This window comes from Oncorhynchus keta, chromosome 7 (assembly GCF_023373465.1).
Source record: "Oncorhynchus keta strain PuntledgeMale-10-30-2019 chromosome 7, Oket_V2, whole genome shotgun sequence".
In the NCBI taxonomy this organism is placed as follows: domain Eukaryota; kingdom Metazoa; phylum Chordata; class Actinopteri; order Salmoniformes; family Salmonidae; genus Oncorhynchus; species Oncorhynchus keta.
In genome coordinates this window covers 37,190,811-37,211,365 of record NC_068427.1, presented here as the reverse complement: position 1 = coordinate 37,211,365, position 20,555 = coordinate 37,190,811, and the positions used below count along the sequence as shown (strand labels likewise).

The 20,555-nt window shown below is 45.8% G+C and overlaps 1 protein-coding gene across 1 annotated transcript in view; it reads right to left on the bottom strand.

Moving 5' to 3' along the window:
- Positions 1–20,555, bottom strand: part of LOC118386344 (solute carrier family 49 member 4 homolog) — a 97,563-nt gene that overhangs the window by 37,804 nt on the left and 39,204 nt on the right. The window contains exons 4-5 of the mRNA XM_035774030.2: positions 16,298–16,427; positions 10,442–10,550 (exon numbers count right to left, since the gene is read on the bottom strand). Coding sequence (XP_035629923.1) covers positions 10,442–10,550; positions 16,298–16,427 — 239 coding nt within the window. The remainder of the gene's footprint in view (positions 1–10,441; positions 10,551–16,297; positions 16,428–20,555) is intronic.

The following is a 20,555-nucleotide window of genomic DNA, read 5'->3' as shown; positions in this document are numbered from 1 at the left end:
ATTACTACCTCGGAGGGTTTAGAGTTTGAGCTAGTCCCCTCATATAAGTACTTGGGAGTATGGCTAGACGGTACACTGTCCTTCTCTCAGCACATATCAAAGCTGCAAGCTAAAGTTAAATATAGACCTGGTTTCGATCATAATCGCTCCTCTTTCACCCCAGCTGCCAAACTAACCATGATTCAGATGACCATCCTACCCATGCTAGATTACGGAAACGTCATTTATAGATCGGCAGGTAACGGTGCTCGAGTGGCTAGATGTTCTTTACCATTCGGCCATCAGATTTGCCACCAATGCTCCTTATAGGGCGCATCACTGCACACTATACTCCTCTGTAAACTGGTCATCTCTGTATACCCATCGCAAGATCCCCTGGTTGATGCTTATTTATAAAACGCTCTTTGCTCTCACTCCCTCCTATCAGAGATATCTACTGCAGCCCTCATCCTCCACATACAACACCTGTTCTGCCAGTCACATTCTGTTATATGTCCCCAAAGCAAACACATCCCTGGCTCGCTTGTCTTTTCAGTTCGCTGCAGCTAGCTGCAACAAACACTCAAACTGGACAGTTATCTCAATCTCTTCATTCAAAGACTCAATCATGGACACTCTTACTGACAGTTGTGGCTGTTTTATGTGATGCATTGTTGTCTCTACCGTCTTAACCTTTGTGCTGTTGTCTGTGCCCAATGTTTGTATCATGTTTTGTGCTGCTACCATGTCGTGCTTCTGCCATGTTGTGTTGCTACCATGCTGTGTTGTCATGTTGTGTTGCTACCATGCTGTGTTGTCATGTGTTTCTGCCTTGTTAAGTTAGGTCTCTCTTTATGTAGTGTGTCTCTAGTCGTGATGTGTGTTTTCTCCTAGATTTTATTTTTCATCGCCATCCCTCGTCCCAGCAGGAGGTCTTTTGCCTTTTGGTAGGCCGTCATTGTAAATAAGAATTTGTTCTTAACAGACTTGCCTAGTTAAATAAAAGGTTAAATGCAATTTTAATAAAAATCAACAGAGCATAATGGTCCCTTAAGGCAATAGAGAGAGATTGAGATCGAGAGAGAAAGAGAGCGAGAGAGAGGGGGGGGAGAAAGAATTAGAGGGGAGAGAGACAGAGATTCCGTTATTATTCCATGTTCAATATGCCATACACGGCTCAGAGGACCTAGGGTAGACAGACAGCAGGCTCAGAGGACCTAGGGTAGACAGACAGCAGGCTCAGAGGACCTAGGGTAGACAGACAGCAGGCTCAGAGGACCTAGGGTAGACAGACAGCAGGCTCAGAGGACCTAGGGTAGACAGACAGCAGGCTCAGAGGACCTAGGGTAGACAGACAGCAGGCTCAGAGGACCTAGGGTAGACAGACAGCAGGCTCAGAGGACCTAGGGTAGACAGACAGCAGGCTCAGAGGACCTAGGGTAGACAGACAGCAGGCTCAGAGGACCTAGGGTAGACAGACAGCAGGCTCAGAGGACCTAGGGTAGACAGACAGCAGGCTCAGAGGACCTAGGGTAGACAGACAGCAGGCTCAGAGGACCTAGGGTAGACAGACAGCAGGCTCAGAGGACCTAGGGTAGACAGACAGCAGGCTCAGAGGACCTAGGGTAGACAGACAGCAGGCTCAGAGGACCTAGGGTAGACAGACAGCAGGCTCAGAGGACCTAGGGTAGACAGACAGCAGGCTCAGAGGACCTAGGGTAGACAGACAGCAGGCTCAGAGGACCTAGGGTAGACAGACAGCAGGCTCAGAGGACCTAGGGTAGACAGACAGCAGGCTCAGAGGACCTAGGGTAGACAGACAGCAGGCTCAGAGGACCTAGGGTAGACAGACAGCAGGCTCAGAGGACCTAGGGTAGACAGACAGCAGGCTCAGAGTGTCTGAAGACCGGGGAAACCAGTCAATCAGGCCCAGGGTAAATTGAAGCCCTGTATTTTGAAAGTGGAATTGGAGTCCATGGAAACAGCTGGTGATGTCAGCATGATGTTTCATCACAGACAAATGCCTGCTCTGACAGATAGAGACGGAGAAGAGAGGACAGACGTCATGACCGTGGTTGTGTTCAGTAGAGAGAAAACAGAGTGAAACAGAGAGGCACTACCTCAACTTGTCCAATACGAAGAGATATGTAAGCTTTGCGTTGCTCACATCAATTTGAGAACTTGAACGCAAATCATTCTGTAAGCTATTTGAGTGTCAAAGAAGAAATCATTGCATTTTGTTTGTGTGTGTGTGTGTGTGTGTGTGTGTGGTTAATTAACTGAAATATGCTCAGTGCTAGCTGCACCTGTGCAGGCCTGATTTGTGCCGTGCTCAGCTTAATCATGCGTGTTGTTACTACTGTGTCAATAACCAGGAAATGGTTGCCGTGCCGGCGTTTTGTACACTGTGGAAGCCAAGGCTTCAGGTTCTTGGCACATTCCCTTATTCGTTTTTCTGTTATTATCTCTTGTTTCTAAGCCTTTTAAGACAGTTATCATGACACTGTGGGTTTAGCACAACTGGGGTAACCACAGACAGCTTCAAAAGACACAATGGAAGTGACAGTTGGTACACTGTTTGTCTGTCTGGAGGCATAACCAACCACCCGGACTGGACCCATATTCACATAGCATCTAAGAGTAGGAGTTTTGATCTAGGATACATTATTATTTAAAAAGGCTAAACTGATCCTAGATTAGCATTCCTACTCTGAAATGCCCAGCGGTTACACTACACTGTCTGTCTGCAGAATTAAAGGATACATTTATAGAAATGTCTAGAAACCTTTTTTGTGATTTTCCATGTTTTTGATAAACTTACCCCAAACAGCAAATCACTTCCTTATCCCCGTTGTGTAGTATGGGGGCCCCGAAAAATAAAAACACCCAAATATATCCTTTTAGAAAAGGCAAAGCTCTCAGTATAGTGATACAGGTCTTTAGATTCTGTACACATGAAATTGTGTCATTCCAAACTTTATCTGCAACGTTATTTTCCATTTTGTAGCCCAGGAAAAGTACCAGGAGTTCACAACAGTGACTTTCCCAGTGCAGAAAGATTCTCTGTAATCAGAAAGCTGATGCCGCTGTGTTCTCAGGTGAAGTATCAACCTTCAGAGGGTTTTTTCCTGCGTAACGACTTAATGGCCACCCTCCATTAACGGACCAATTAGATATGAGTGATTAACGCAGGGTGGGACCTTGTTCTTAATTAAAGCGATGCTAATTGCATACAACGACACAGAGACACTTAGCTACGTGCTTCAGGACACTGTCTGGTCCAGCATTGGGCTGGGTGTCTGAAGGAAGGCGAGGGAGGGTTCCTGCACTCCACCCAGTACTAAGTTTCAGCTACAGCCACGTGCCCAGTCCCATCCATCCATCCCAAACCCCTTCACCCATCCCCAGGCCCCCCGTCCTTATCCCCAGCCCCCCCATCCTCATCCCCAGCCCCCCATCCTTATCCCCAGCCCCCCCATCCTTATCCCTAGCCCCTAGCTGCTGCAAGGTTCTCTACCCAGCCCAATCCCCTCAACCTGTCCCTGTCCCCATCCCTCTCAACCTGTTCCCATCCCTCTCAACCTGTCCACATCCCCCTCAACCTGTTCCCATCCCCCTCAACCTGTCCCTGTCCCCATCCCCCTCAACCTGTCCCTATCCCCCTTAACCTGGCCCTGTCCCCATCCCCCTCAACCTGTCCTGTCCCCATCCCCCTCAACGTGTCCCCAGCCCCATCCCCCTCAACCTAGCCCTATCCCACTCATCCTAGCCCCATCCCACCCAACCTGTCCCCTCCCCATCCCCCCCAACCTGTCCCAATTCCCCTCAACCTGTCCCCAGCCTCCTCAACCGGTCCCCAGCTCCATCCCCCTCAACCTCAACCTGTCCTCTGCCCCATCCACCTCAACTTGTCTTCAGCTCAATCCCCCTCAACCTGTCACCAGCCCCCCCGACCTGTCCTCAGCCCCAACCCCCTCAATCCACCCCAGCCCCCTCAACCTTTCCCCAGCCCCATCCTCCTCAACCTGTCCCCATCCACCTCAACCCTCCCCTTCCCTCATCCACCTCAACCCTCCCCCACCCCATCCACCTTAACCCTCCCCATTCCCCTCAAACCTTCCCAGCCCCATCAACTTCAAATATTTCCCTCCCCAGCCCCCTCAACCTGTCCCCAGCCCCATCCCCCTCAACCTGTCCCCAGCCACCTCCACCCTCCCCATCCCCTCAACCTGTCCCCAGCCACCTCCACCCTCCCCAGCCCCATCCACCACCACCACAAACCTCCCCAGCCCCATCCCCTCCACCCTCCCCAGCCCCATCCACCACAAACCTCCCCAGCCCCATCCACCTCAAACCTTGCCCTTCCTAGCCCCAGCTACCTCAAACCTCCCCCTCCCCAAACACCGCCCTCCCCATCCCCAGCCACCTTCCCAGCCCCAGCCCCATCCACCACAAACCTCCCCAGCCCCATCCACCTCAAACCTTGCCCTTCCTAGCCCCAGCCACCTTCCCAGCCCCAGCCCCATCCAACTCCACCCTCCCCAGCCACCTCCACCCTCCCCAGCCCCATCCATCTCCACCCTCCCCAGCCACCTCCACCCTCCCCAGCCACCTCAAACCTCCCCAGCCACCTCAAACCTCCCCAGCCCCAGCCACCTCAAACCTTGCCCTTCCTAGCCCCAGCCACCTCAAACCTTGCCCTTCCTAGCCCCAGCTACCTCAAACCTCCCCCTCCCCAAACACCTCAAACATCGCCCTCCCCAGCCCCAACCACCTTCCCAGCCCCAGCCCCATCCACCACAAACCTCCCCAGCCCCATCCACCTCAAACCTTGCCCTTCCTAGCCCCAGCCACCTTCCCAGCCCCAGCCCCATCCACCTCCACCCTCCCCAGCCACCTCCACCCTCCCCAGCCCCAGCCACCTCCACCCTCCCCAGCCCCAGCCACCTCCACCCTCCCCAGCCACCTCCACCCTCCCCAGCCCCAGCCACCTCAAATCTCCCCAGCCCCAGCCACCCCCAGCCACCTCAACCCTCCCCAGCCCCAGCCACCTCAAACCTCCCCAGCCCCAGCCACCTCAAACCTCCCCAGCCCCAGCCACCTCAAACCTCCCCAGCCTCAGCCACCTCAAACCTCCCCAGCCACCTCAAACCTCCCCAGCCCCAGCCACCTCAAACCTCCCCAGCCCCAGCCACCTCAAACCTCCCCAGCCCCAGCCACCTCAAACCTCCCTAGCACCAGCCACCTCAAACCTCCCCAGCCCCAGCCACCTCAAACCTCCCCAGCCCCAGCCACCTCAAACCTCCCCAAGTTGAGAACAAGTTCTCATTTACAATTGCGACCTGGCCAAGATAAAGCAAAGCAGTTCGACAGATACAACGACACAGAGTTACACATGGAGTAAAACAAACATACAGTCAATAATACAGTATACAACAAGTATATAACAAGTTTGACAGATACAATGTGAGCAAATGAGGTGAGAAGGGAGGTAAAGGCAAAAAAGGCCATGGTGGCAAAGTAATGGGAGTGGGTGTTCTGGGAAAGACAGGATTATGCAAAAAGAGGGGAAGAAAAACAAAGTGGTCACCTTATCAGGGAAAGAAAGAAAAGGTCTGACTGCTTTGTCTACAGGCACGCAGATTGAAAACAGCATTTGATATCTGCAGAACATAGCCTGTTCATGAGAACAGCAGAGACGAGCACAGCCCCTGCAGTGGCTGGAGTGACACGGCAGCACTAACATTGGCAAGTGGCATTTGATTGGCGAAGTGGAGAGAAGCTGAGAGGGAGGCAGTGAAGGGGGATGAGGGGCTAAAGCAGCACTTCTATAGTGTTCACCTCGCTGCAGAGAGAGAGAAAGAGAGCTCTGTCTGGGATGACAGTGGGACCACACAGCGTGTAGCGTAGAGAAGACTGGCAAATTAACCTTCCATAGGAGGGATAGAGTGTGTGTGTGTGTGTGTGTGTGTGTGTGTGTGTGTGTGTGTGTGTGTGTGTGTGTGTGTGTGTGTGTGTGTGTGTGTGTGTGTGTGTGAGAGAGTGTACCACACCACTCACGTCGCTTGCACTGTTTTCCTCTTGATCGCTGACCTAAATAGGTTTAGTATGTGTGTCAGACAGTCACAGCTATAGAGCTATCATTTCACACCTCATATCTACCCTCACTGTATTCCTTTCAATGAATCTCCTGATAGCGTCTTATCAGAATAAGGTCATGGTTCGTTGGTGCCAAGACTAACGTGCACCTTGCAGGTTGTAGCATATCGAAAGTTACAGTAGTGTATGAGGTTTGCAGCTCCCAAGCTGTATAGAAAGTTACCGTAGTGTATGAGGTTTGCAGCTCCCAAGCTGTATAGAAAGTTACAGTAGTGTATGAGGTTTGCAGGCACGTTGACTCTACATACATGGGACATTCGTCTCACGGCACGTTTCCTTGTAGGTAACCATGGTTGACAGAGGAAGAACAATGATTCCAAGCACCACCCTCCTTTTGAAGCTTCCAGTCTGTTATTCAAACTCAATCAGCATGACAGAGTGATCTCCAGCCTTGTTCTCGTCAACACTCACACCTGTGTTAACGAGAGAATCACTGACATGATGTCAGCTGGTCCTATTGTGGCATGGCTGAAATGCAGTGGAAATGTTTTTGGGGGATTCAGTTCATTTGCATGGCAATTCATCTGATCACTCTTCATAACATTCTGGAGTATATGCAAATTGCCATCATACAAACTGAGGCAGCAGACTTTGTGAAAATTAATGTGTGTCATTCTCAAAAGTTTTGGCCACGACTGTACATACCCAGGAATTATAATTTGATAACTCCCGATAAGGGCGGTTCCCACCTCGGGCCAGGATACAGCCCTTGGAGGGAGTTGTCACACGATAATTCCCAGGTTCTCGGGCATTATTGCTTAATTGAACACTGGTCACCTTATATTCTGTTTCTATACTGCTGTTAACTCACTGTGTATGTATATACTTTATTCTCCACATAACTCATCCGAATATACCTACTACTGCATTCTGAAGTTGCTACCCAAGCGGGCTGGTCACTTTAGTTATTTTTGTATGTTTTGACCCAGTCGTTCATTCTAATTGTTCTATTCATTCGATGTTGGTATTCTAAACAAATCAGTGCCATGTAGTTAGCTAGCTGAGATTCAATGATGAGACAAGTTCAATAATGAATGATTTAAAAAATATCCAATAGGTAACAACTATTATGGTGAGCCAGTCCGAGCTTACCAAGCTTGTTGGTGATGTTAATAGTAATGTTTCCATTGATGGCACGTGTGGAAGAACTGTCCATGGTCCTGGCGCTGGTTGCTGACAGCGGGTGCTTGCCTCTTCTTTGGCAGAGAATGGGACGTACCACTCACATCGTTGGCAGCGAAAATGGCACTCCAGTGCTTTCTGCCAATAACTATTGAGTGAGCTCTCACACCGATTTCCACTCACAGCCATTCCAGTCTGTTATTCCAACTCAATCAGCATGACAGAGTGATCTCCAGCCTTGTCCTCGTCAACACTCACACCTTTGTTAATGAGAGAATCACTGACATGATGTCAGCTGGTCCTTGCATACAGGCCCGCATTGGATAACTTTTGCATTCTCAAGTTGCTAACCAAGCGGGCTGATCGTTAGATATTTTCTCAAGTCTTGACCCAGTCATTCATTCTAATCGTTCTATACATTCAATGTTGCTATGTAAAACAAATCAGTGGCATGTAGCTAGCTGAAATTCAATGATTGAGACAACAAGTTAAATAATTAATGATTTAATAATATCCAATATGCCTACATAAGCTGGTTAATGAATTAATGGAATTCTGAGTGTTTACGGTTTCCATGTTGAATTATTAGTTTCTCGTTGATACACAGGAGAGATCGCATTTGTAAAATGATACATTGTTGCACAGGTCGTAGAGGCAGACCGGTAGGTTTATAACCCCCAACTGTTTCAAACCAAATAGCAGCATGGAAAAATATTGTGTAGACAATTTTCTTCAGCGGGAGATGAATACATCATGGTATTTTGTGGCAGTTGTTATCCCTCAAATCAACCAATTAGCATCCAGGATGCAAACAACCTGTTTTATAATGACTCTACATACATGGGACATTCGTCTCAAGGTGCTGTTCAAGTCAAACTAACACAGGAGTGAATGCTCTCATTGTGATGCATTTTAATGACTCTGTGACGTAGAAGTCAGTCACTGGCCGCGGGCAGCATTTGGTTCTTTAACGCACACACATATTCATCACTCCTCCCTGCGCCATTATAAGATAAGTTAACAATGTGGTCCTTCTGTAGCTCAGTTGGTAGAGCATGGCGCTTGTAACGCCAGGGTAGTGGGTTCGATTCCCGGGACCACCCATACGTAGAATGTATGCACACATGACTGTAAGTCGCTTTGGATAAAAGCGTCAGCTAAATGGCATATATTATATATTATTATTATATTATTATTATATTATTATATTATATTATATATTAATGTGGGTCGACACACAAATTAACTTCTGTCTTGGTGCATGCATTTCACACTTGTCAATGTTCATATTTGAGAGATACAATAATTATTATACTTATCTATGTTGTGGATGAGCGCATTGTTTGTTTGTTCTGTTCCTCTCTCTCCATCTCTGTAGCTTCCGGGTATGCTGGAAAAGGACCCGAGCTAAGGGAATTGGGTTGGCTTTATAGTGCCTGTCCCAAATGGCTCATTAATGCATATGGGCATATTGAAAGATATTGTCAGTAGTGATGTAATGTTGTAAATGTTATGTTGTGATATTGTTTAAAACCGTGTTGCAATGTATATCCTTTAGTATGTTTAGTTCATGGAAAATGTAGGTTTGTATTGTTAATTGATTAATTAACCAGGGTTAATTGTTCTGAGGGGAGGGGCTAGCTCTACAAAAGGAGCCTCTCTTTCAGTCATGGGAAGGTTTTTTTTGGATTGAGCTGTGGATGGGGCAGCATTGTTTTTAAGCTGTCCCATAAGGTAGACGTTGATGGCAGTACTGTTGTTTTTTTGTTCCGGAATCACTTGTAAATAAACACCTTTGCACAGAAGAACTTTTGCGGCTCCGCCATCTTTTTATTTTGATAGAGGTTAGGTTATCCAGTTTAGCCTACTCTACGTGACAGACTCAGTGTATTTATATGTTTTGAACCTGGGGAAACTGTTTAGAGTTCAGCTACGCCAACATCTTTGTGACACCGTCTTTAGATAAGGAGATAAGAACAGTTCCTTATGATTTCCTTTCCACGACAAATGAAACCATTAGACATAAAGAGTATAAAGAATTGAGGATACTGCCTGTAGGTTCTGACAGAAAGGAAAGATAGCGAGGTGAATACAACAAGGTTGTGTGTGTGTGTGTGTGTGTGTGATCCCACAGCTCTGTCATTTTTTCTCAAGTACCTGTCTGATGATAACCTTGAAAAGAAGACTCTTTTGTCTCCTTTGAGCCACTACTATCTTGGTAGAAGTAGAGGGTGCTCTGGTCTGCATCCCATCATCTCCTCTTCACTTGTTCTCTCTCATCCTGAAATCTCTGATGCTAATCCAGGATGGTTGAAGGGTCTGAGACGATGTCGGTCTCATTAAGATAAGAATCTCAAGTGTTAAGTGCCTGGCTATCTTGACGTGCTCCACATTTTCCCGCATGCAAATAAAGTTCTGTCGATTCCATGTATGTTTCATTAGACCCTTACAAGGTGAAACCACTTGGAGAGAGGAAGTGGACAGAAAAAAAGAGGACAGCCCAACCAAACAAGCCCCATGTGGAGGATCATTTTTTACTTCAAAGTGTTATTCACAAGGGCCTGCTTATTTTTAATGAGTCCAGGATGGGAAAGTAAAGTCGACTTTGTGAAGAAGATTTTACATTGTGTTGCTGTGGCAACAATTATGAGTCAACATCCATTTTAGCCACAGGGTTCTAGTCAAAAGCAGTGCAATATGTGGGGAATAGAGTGCCATTTCAAAAGTAAACATTCATTTCAGCCAGGGAAATCAAACTGTGTGTTTGTCTCAGACAATTAGCTACATCACAGGCCCAGTTAGAATAAGGGGAAGTTTTCAGGCAGGCTGGCGGGCCTGTTTCAGTGCTTCAGAAGGTGAGCATCAACACAGAGTTCAGATAGCTATTGAAACACAACTTTTTCATTGTGGGTGCGTACCAGAGCAGGTCATTTGTATGAAATTCGCAGAAAATGCTGTAAATGCTCTAATGTAATAAATTACCTTAAGAAGTGATCCGTTTGAAAATGTCTAAATTGTCTTCAAGAACTGCTATTACTGTAGTACATTCAGAGTGAATAAAGTGAGTAATGATACGCTAGTTCAGAAAACAATTCTCAACTTTGAAGACAATCTGTATCTTTGGTATGTTCTAAACCCAGCAGACATGTTGTGGGTGTTGGGTCAGGTGTGTGTTCCTCACCTGGCTGACTCTGGCAGGGGTGAGGATCATGTCCAGAACTCCTGACCAGCCTGCCACCACTCCTGTAGGCACCGCGTAGGCCAACGCTATCATCAGGAACCGGAAATTACTGGAGGGCAAGAGAGAGAGAAACAAATGCGTTTTAGCAGCAAGTTCTACAGTATCACTGCCTAGAGAAGTCCTATAGTATCACTGCCTAGAGAAGTCCTATAGTATCACTGCCTAGAGAAGTCCTATAGTATCACTGCCTAGAGAAGTCCTATAGTATCACTGCCTAGAGAAGTCCTATAGTATCACTGCCTAGAGAAGTCCTATAGTATCACTGCCTAGAGAAGTCCTATAGTATCACTGCCTAGAGATGTCCTACAGTATCACTGCCTAGAGAAGTCATATAGTATCACTGCCTAGAGAAGTCCTACAGTATCACTGCCTAGAGAAGTCCTACAGTATCACTGCCTAGAGAATTCCTACAGTATCACTGCCTAGAGAAGTCCTACAGTATCACTGCCTAGAGAAGTCCTACAGTATCACTGCCTAGAGAAGTCCTACAGTATCACTGCCTAGAGAAGTCCTATAGTATCACTGCCTAGAGAAGTCCTACAGTATCACTGCCTAGAGAAGTCCTACACTATCACTGCCCAGAGAATTCCTACAGTATCACTGCCTAGTAAATTCCTACAGTATCACTGCCTAGAGAAGTCCTACAGTATCACTGCCTAGAGAAGTCCTACAGTATCACTGCCTAGAGAAGTCCTATAGTATCACTGCCTAGAGAAGTTCTACAGTATCACTGCCTAGAGAAGTCCTATAGTATCACTGCCTAGAGAAGTCCTACAGTATCACTGCCTAGATAAGTCCTACAGTATCACTGCCTAGAGAAGTTCTACAGTATCACTGCCTAGAGAAGTCCTACAGTATCACTGCCTAGAGAAGTCCTACAGTATCACTGCCTAGAGAAGTACTACAGTATCACTGCCTAGAGAAGTCCTACAGTATCACTGCCTAGAGAAGTTCTACAGTATCACTGCCTAGAGAAGTCCTATAGTATCACTGCCTAGAGAATTCCTACAGTATCACTACCAAGAGAATTCCTACAGTATCACTGCGTAGAGAAGTCCTACAGTATCACTGCCTAGAGAATTCCTACAGTATCACTGCCTAGAGAAGTCCTACAGTATCACTGCCTAGAGAAGTCCTACAGTATCACTGCCTAGAGAAGTCCTACACTATCACTGCCTAGAGAAGTCCTACAGTATCACAGCCTAGAGAAGTCCTACAGTATCACTGCCTAGGGAAGTCCTACAGTATCACTGCCTAGAGAAGTCCTATAGTATCACTGCCTAGAGAAGTCCTACAGTATCACTGCCTAGTAAAGTCCTACACTATCACTGCCTAGTAAAGTCCTACACTATCACTGCCTAGTAAAGTCCTACACTATCACTGCCTAGTAAAGTCCTACACTATCCTAAACTAGCAAAGTCCCATTTAAGTCCATTATGAGTCATCATGACAAACTAAACGTTTAACTCAAAAAGTTTACATTTGGTGATGAACGAAGGGTAATCTCTGGGGCAAGAAAAACTATATATAACCCGTGTGCATGACAAGAGTACATATGTCTGTCTGAGACAATACAGAGCAGAGAAAAGCCTCACCCGTCTCCTTCCTTCTCTCTGGTTGATAATGTGTTGAGACGTGCCACCAGACAGCCTCTTGCTTTCCTATCCTGTCAGCTAGCACCACACAGCATCTCTGACTGTCAGGCATGATCTATCCCACATCACAATGTGGTGACAGAGAGATAAACACCTGGCCATGAACCAGGAAGAGATGAGAAGAGCTGCTTGACAGGCTGGCAATACTAGCTCCAAGATGAGGTTTGAATACGGGGGAGAGCAGCTAAGAAATGGAATCGACAAATGGAGAACCGGGAACCTTTCATGTGGTGACACCAACCACATACACAGACACACAAACACCTACTTAATAACACATTTACTTGTATAAATGGGTTTGGAAATAGTAGCATGTCAAACAAAGTCATTTCCCGCATCTGAGATGTTGATCTGAGACAATGATTTCCTCTGATTGTTCTGTGACTCCAAGATCCCTGGAAGGAAGATTATGGCCTTCTGCTAATCGAGCGGATTACGCCAATCACATCTGAATCCATTCCCCCGGCCCTGCTTCCTCTCTGTGAGTCTACAAATGACACATTTACCACCTGCTGTAAACATAGTGTTCATGGTTGTGAGAACATTAAGGCTAGACGCTATGCAGTCAGAAATGATGAGTGTATCGGGTTAGGACCACGGACAACTAAGTGAGATACCCACGTTAGGGAAACAGAACCTAATCTTGTGTGCTCTTTCACTAGCTAACAGCCTGAGAGGAGAGACATACGAGACTGAGGGTCTTTAATATAAACTGTTGTAAGGGGTTGGTCATATCAATGGGACTTTGGCCAGTTCTGTCAGTCTTTGTAAACACTGACAAACCACAGAGAGGGTGGTTATTTTCCTCAGGGTTGTTTTTGATCTCCCCCTGAGGATGAGGAACGCCTTAAGAATTCACCGGATGCCCCTCCACCATACACGCAGGACGCCGCTGGCATATCAATGGAAACAAACAAATGCATGAGTAAACGGCTGCTGTCCGTAGTGAACGGACATTAGGGAAACAAAAACAATCCTCCACAGAGAGACAGAGGAGACAGACTTCCCCTTCCATGACGGCTGCTGTCACTGTCAGCCTAGACGCCTGGTGATTTAATGGTGATGTTAGGCGGGTGAAGTGATGGTTCCCAAATGAAATCAGCGGCGTGGAGACGCAGCGGGGACGGGGTCTTATGGTTGATTGTAATTGGTCATAGAGTGATTGGAGTGGTGCCAGACAGACAGTGTTAGCAGCGAGGTGAGAGTGGGGGATGGGGGGGCTCCTCTGTTAGCGAGAGTCTCCGCTCTGTGTTCAGACACACACATACAGGCTCCTGGACGCACTGGCCTGATGATTAGAGAGACATTTGTAGAAATGCTCAAAAACCACGAAGGGCTGGCACTCTTACTCCTCTCACTTGATTAGCTATTCATCCGTGCTGAGATGGAACAGGCATAAACTAACTCTAAGGAGAGAGACGGACAGGGAAGTAGACTAGGGGCTGTACGTATCAAGAGTAGAAATGCTGAGGATCAAGTACCCCTCTTCATTCATTATAATCAATGAGGTTGAGCTGATCCTAGATCAGCACTCCTACTTTGTGAAAACGGACCGATCATGGATTTAAAATAATTGGATTTGTGTAAGCATTGGCTGGAGGGAGTTTTCCATGATGTTTTCCATCCAGTACCCTGTCCTGTGGTACTCGACTACTTGGCCTTGGAGGAGTTGAGAGTCGAGAGAGACGGACTCGTAAAAGTGTGTTGATGGAACGCTCTCTCTATCTCTGCTGTGATGGCAGGAATCAATATCAGCACCTTTTCCCATCCCACAGCTTAGTTAGATCACTGTATAGAAAGGCTGTCCCAAATGGCACCCTATGCCCCACGTAGTGCACTATATAGCCCACAGGGCTCTGGTCAAAAGGTCCATGTAATAGGGTGCTATTTGGGACACAGGCTAAGTAAGCACAGCACAGGTCCGCCCTGTGGAGGGTGAAATATTCCGGGGAGCCATGAAGCCAGAGGCATCATCAGCTAAGTGCCATTTGTCCTTGACAGGTCTTGGCTGGAGTTCAATGCATCAGAATGAGCAGGAGAAAACGTTCCAAGGCAAAATGACTGTTATTGTAATAATGGGACCTTCATTAATGCTGCTAGCTAACATCATTACTATTCTCAGGGCAGTGGTCACGTAGTACTGATAACCTTTCTAAATGTGTGGAGAGCTGGGTAACATCCCAAATGGCACCCTATTCCCTATATAGTGCACTACTTTTGACCAGACCTGTGTTGTGATTAGGCTCTGCAGCGGAAGAGAACGGCTGGGCGAACCTATAATTTACTACGGTTCAAACTCTGTCTGGCACAACAGAATGGAAGGAAGGGGAAAAAATGGTGGCTTAGGATACTGGCTTAGAAAACCTAGCAAACTTTAGAAAACAGAATGTTGCTGCTAACCCAGGTCCATCTTTCTTTGACGAGTGGAACTTAGATACTCAAGGCCCAATTTTCCCTTCCTTCTGTCCACAATCCTTCTGTAGAGTAGAACTCCCAGCAGCCAGACAGCTACTGATGCTGCTTGAGTGTGATACAGTTCAGACTGGCCGCTGGAAGGCTGCTTATCAGTGGGACTCCAGATCGCATTACAGTCCCAATGGGGCAGTCCAGACAAAGTATGTGTGTGTGTGTGTCAGACAGTGTGCACACTGGGTTTATGACCTCTCTTGAAGCTCTGTGCTTAGCAGCTTAGTTTGTTATTGTTTATCATCAGTGAGAGTCAGTAAGAACTAGAGACAGAAAGAGAGAGAGCAAGAGAGAGAGCAAGAGAGAGAAAGAGAGATCTGGCTGTCTGGAGGGGCTGACTGTAGAGAGTTACAGAGAGCCAAGCAGCCAACCCGCTTGCTGACTGGCTGTCCACAGCCCAGCGCTTCATCCCAGTCCCACAACCCACAGGCCATCATTCCTCAGCCCATTCCATTCCACCACAACCAGACAGGATACGCACCACAGGAACAGAATCTGCGGATGTTAATGAGTGCTCTAGCTCTCATCCAAAAACAACACCATTTCCCCCAGCTCTCAGTGTGTGTGTGATGCAAGGCTAGGAGGACAGTGCATTCTGAATATTGCATGAGTATGTTACAGGACCCCAGACTCCAGAGGACCCTGGCTGTATGAGTACAGTATGTTACAGGACCCCAGACTCCAGAAGACCCTGGCTGTATGAGTACAGTATGTTACAGGACCCCAGACTCCAGAAGACCCTGGCTGTATGAGTACAGTATGTTACAGGACCCCAGACTTCAAAAGACCCTGTCTGTATGAGTACAGTATGTTACAGGACCCCAGACTCCAAAAGACCCTGGCTGTATGAGTACAGTATGTTACAGGACCCCAGACTCCAGAAGACCCTGGCTGTATGAGTACAGTATGTTACAGGACCCCAGACTGCAAAAGACCCTGGCTGTATGAGTACAGTATGTTTCAGGACCCCAGACTCCAGAAGACCTTGGCTGTATGAGTACAGTATGTTACAGGACCCCAGAAGACCCTGGTTGTATGAGTACAGTATGTTACAGGACCCCAGACTCCAGAAGACCCTGGCTGTGTATGGATGAGGAGATGACGATTCTGATTCTTTATTTATTAAGCATGGCCAGTGGAATGCCATGGGAATACCAGGGGCACCTTAAGGCAGTGTAATTAATCTAGGGGGAGAGATGATATGTCTTTGATGCACATTAACTAGCGGCCCAAACAGTACATGTACATAATCTCCACCCTGCACAGCCAGAAGAGGACTGGCCACCCCTCAGAGCCTGGTTCCTATCTAGGTTTCATCCTAGGTTCCGGACTTTCTAGGGAGTTTTTCATAGCCACCGTGCTTCTACATCTGCATTGTTTCCTGTTTGGGGTTTTAGGCTGGGTTTCTGTATAGCACTTTGTGACATCTGCTGATGTAAAAATAGCTTTATAAATAAATGTGATTGAAGGCATCATACAACTGCAAATTGCAGATCACTCCGTTGATTCGGGTTCATCTCAGCATGCTGCTCTATTCAGAGTGGTTCTGTAAAACTACATCAATATGCTTTCTACATTGCTGTATGGTGCATTGCCTGTCAGTAAAGTAAAGTAATATGAATTCCTGTTTTTAGTGTTGGTGTGTGATGATGTCAAAGGACCAGACAGCACATACCTGAGTAGTCTGCAGATGCTGCTGCTGTAGCGGAGTCTCTGGCTGGCAGCGGCTACACTGGGGGGTCTGGGGGGCCGGGATGGGAAGTAGAACAGCACCGCAGCAAACAGGACCGCCACCACACCAAGCTCTATATGGCAGGGGGGGAGAAAGACAGCTCAGTGGGTTATTGACCTTAAGGTCAAAGATAAAGTTTATTATTGGCCTCCTAATGACCTGAACTCAGTCAATGTGTCAGTAACAAACCCATTCCACGCAGAGATACAGTTGACGTCGGAACTTTACATACACTTAGGTGGGAGTCATTAAAACTCGTTTTTCAACCACTCCACACATTTCTTGTTAACAAACTATAGTTTTGGCAAGTCGGTTAGGACATCTACTTTGTGCATGACAAGTAATTTTTCCAACAATTGTTTACAGAAAGATTATTACACTTATAATTCACTGTATCACAATTCCAGTGGGTCAGAAGTTTACATACACTAAGTTGACTGTGCCTTCAAACAGCTTGGAAAATTCCAGAAAATGTAATGGCTTTAGAAGCTTCTGATAGGCTAATTGAAATAATTTGAGTCAATTGGAGGTGTACCTGTGGATGTATTTCAAGGCCTACCTTCAAACTCAGTGCCTCTTTGCTTGACATCATGGGAAAATCAAAAGAAATCAGCCAAGACCTCAGAAAAAAGATTGTAGAACTCCACAAGTCTGGTTCATCCTTGGGAGCAATTTCCAAACGCCTGAAGGTACCACGTTCATCTGTACAATCAATAGTAGACAAGTATAAACACCATGGGACCACAAAGCCGTCATACCGCTCAGGAAGGAGACGCGTTCTGTCTCCTAGAGATTAACTTCTTGGATATAGGGGGCGCTATTTAAATTTTTGGATGAAAAAGGTTCCCGTTTTAAACAAGATATTTTGTCACGAAAAGATGCTCGACTATGCATATAATTGAGAGCTTTGGAAAGAAAACACTGACGTTTCCAAAACTGCAAAGATATTGTCTGTGAGTGCCACAGAACTGATGTTAAAGAAAAAACCCAGATAAAAATCCAATCAGGAAGTGCCGCATTTTTTAAAACCGCCTCATGCAAATGACTCCTTATATGGCTGTGAATGGGCCACGAATGAGCTTAGGCTTTCTGTCGCTTCCCCAAGGTGTCGACAGCATTGTGACGTATTTGTAGACATATCATTGGAAGATTGACCATAAGAGACTACATCTACCAGGTGGTCGCTTGGTGTCCTCCGTCGCAATTATTGCGTAATCTCCAGCTGCAGTATTTTTCCGTTTGCTTCTGATGAGAAGCCAACTGCCACCACTGATAGATTATCGAATAGATATGTGAAAAACACCTTGAGGATTGATTCTAAACAACGTTTGCCATGTTTCTGTCGATATTATGGAGCTAATTTGGAAAAAAGTTTGGCGTTGTAAGTGACTGCATTTTCCGGTCTTTTTCTTAGCCAAACGTGATGAACGGAGCTATTTCGTCTACACAAATAATACGTCTCGTCATTGAAAACATCCGAAGTTCTTCAAAGGTTAATTATTTTATTTGAATGCTTTTCTTGTTTTTTTGAAAATGTTGCCTGCTGAATGCTAGGCTTAATGCTATGCTAGGCTATCAATACTCTTACACAAATGCTTGTGTAGCTTTGGTTGAAAAGCATATTTTGAAAATCTGAGATGAGTGTTGTTAACAAAAGGCTAAGCTTGTGTTTGAATATATTTATTTCATTTAATTTGCGATTTTCATGAATAGGAAATGATGCGTTATGGTAATGCGCTTGAGGCTATGATTACGCTCCCGAATACGGGATTGCTCGTCGCTAGAGGTTAAAGTACTTTGGTGCGAAAAGTGCAAATCAATTCCAGAACAACAGCAAAGGACCTTGTTAAGATGCTGGAGGAAACGGGTACAAAAGTGTCTAAATCCACAGTAAAACAAGTCATATATCGACAAAACCTGAAAGGCCGCTCAGCAAGAAAGAAGCCACTGCTCCAAAACCGCCATAAAAAAGACAGACTACGGTTTGCAACTGCACATGGGGACAAAGATCGTACTGCCGTGATGTTGGCCTGGGGGTAGGTTTATGACAGTCATAAATACCTCTTCCCCCCTTTTCCTCTCTCTACCCTACTGATGTTACATTTGAAAACCCCTTTGTTAACATAGAGATTCTGGGAACATCAGAAGGTGAGGGGAAATTAACTATATTCTGGTAATCTGACCAATTGAACATATGCGGTGGTACTTAATGAATATGATGTCAGTTCGGTTGTCATCTGGGACTTTCTCATCAATGATAGGATGACAAACTTTATAGTGGAAAGTCTGGACATTGTGGTTATCGGAGTCACATGGAATTGTTGTTCAATTTAAATGTTTGAATATAAAATTATTGGTGAAGAGATGAAATGTAATTTTAGCTTCCAAATGAGAGATTTGGGTTTTCATAAGGTTAGGGCTCTGCTCAATCAGTGTCCCTGTGAAGAGACATGGGTTATAAAACTTTTCAGACACACCCTTCTCGCTCCACTATATAAAGCCTTGACGAAAATGTAACCTCATGCTCCACGTACATGAGGCCTGCAGCCTCTGCGTTAAAAGGACGAACATGTCAACTACAGAACTAAGCCAACCTCAGCATGAGCTTTGGTTGCGAATGGTATGAACTTTGAACTCTTATTCACTACAGAAGTGATACCTCCTAGCCGTTGAGTTAGCAGCGGCCGCTGCAAACGCAGGCTAGGAAAGAACAGACAGAATATCCCGTCTACCACACAACGACGTTACTACAACGTATCCAATTGACCAGCAGAGACATTCTTCAAAGGACAAAGGACTCGGTTTGGCAACACAGCCATCCATCTACCACCAACCTACCGAAGCGCAGCTCAGAGTAAATATTTATTGCATTTTCCTTTTCCAAATGGGCGGTAATTTAGAATGCATAAGATACTGTACGATAGCACAGCTTCTCCCTTTGTCCTTCAGTCTTCCCGCTCTTTCACTCAAACCCAGCCCCTTTTCTTTTGTGTAAGCAGCTGTCATATCTGTTCCATCCGCTAGGGACGTTTTCCTTTATGATATAATTTGTAATTAAGGTATGATTCATTCTTTGAATATGTAACTCTGTGTGATTAGTTAGGTGTTTAGTAAATAAATAATTAAACCCAATTGTGTATTGCTGATTCAACTTGTTAGCCAGGGTTCGTGAAGATAACCAAGAATGTACAACTTTCAGATGAGACTGAATTAAGGTGACGATTAATATTGACTACTATTGCTGTAAAATATTACTAGGCCTTTGTGAGTTTATTCGGAAGATAACAGCTCTATAAATATTATTTTGTGGTGCCCCGACTCTCTAGTTAATTACATTTACATGATTAGCTCAATCAGGTAATATTAATTATGGAGAAAGGATTTTATAGAATAGCATGTCATATCACTTAATCTGGCATAGCCAAAGACACGACAGTACTTTTTGGAGAAATGTCCTCTGGTCTGATGAAACAAACATAACTGTTTGGCCATAATGACCATCATTATGTTTGAAGGGAAAAGGGGAGGCTAGCAAGCCAAAGAACACCATCCCAACCGTGAAGCACGGATGTGGCAGCATCAAACATGGGGGTGCTTTGCTGCAGGAGGGACTGGCATACTTCACAAAATAGATGGCAGGAAAATGATGTGCATATATTGAAGCAACATCTCAAGACATCAGTCAGGAAGTTCAAGCTTGGTCGCAAATGGGTATTCCAAATGGAAAATGGCCCCAAGCATACTTCCAATGTTGTGTCAAAATGGCTTAAGGACAACAAAGTCAAGGTATTGGAGGGGCCATCACAAAGCCCTGAACTCAATCCTAGAAAATTTGTGGGCAGAACTGAAAAAGCGTGTGCGAGAAAGGAGGCCTACTAACTTGACTCAGTTACACCAGCTCTGTCAGGAGGAATGGGCCAAAATTCACACAACTTATTGTGGGAAGCTTGTGGAAGGCTACCCGAAACATTTGACCCAAGTTACACAATTTAAACGCAATGCTACCAAATACTAATTGAGTGTATATAAACTTCTTGACCCACAGCTGAAACAAACCAATCATTCTCAACTATTATTCTGACATTTCACATTCTTAAATAGTGGTGATCCTAACTGATCTAAGATAGGGAATTTTTACTAGGATTAAATGTCAGGAATTGTGAAAAACTTAGTTTAAATATATTTGGCTAAGGTGGATGTA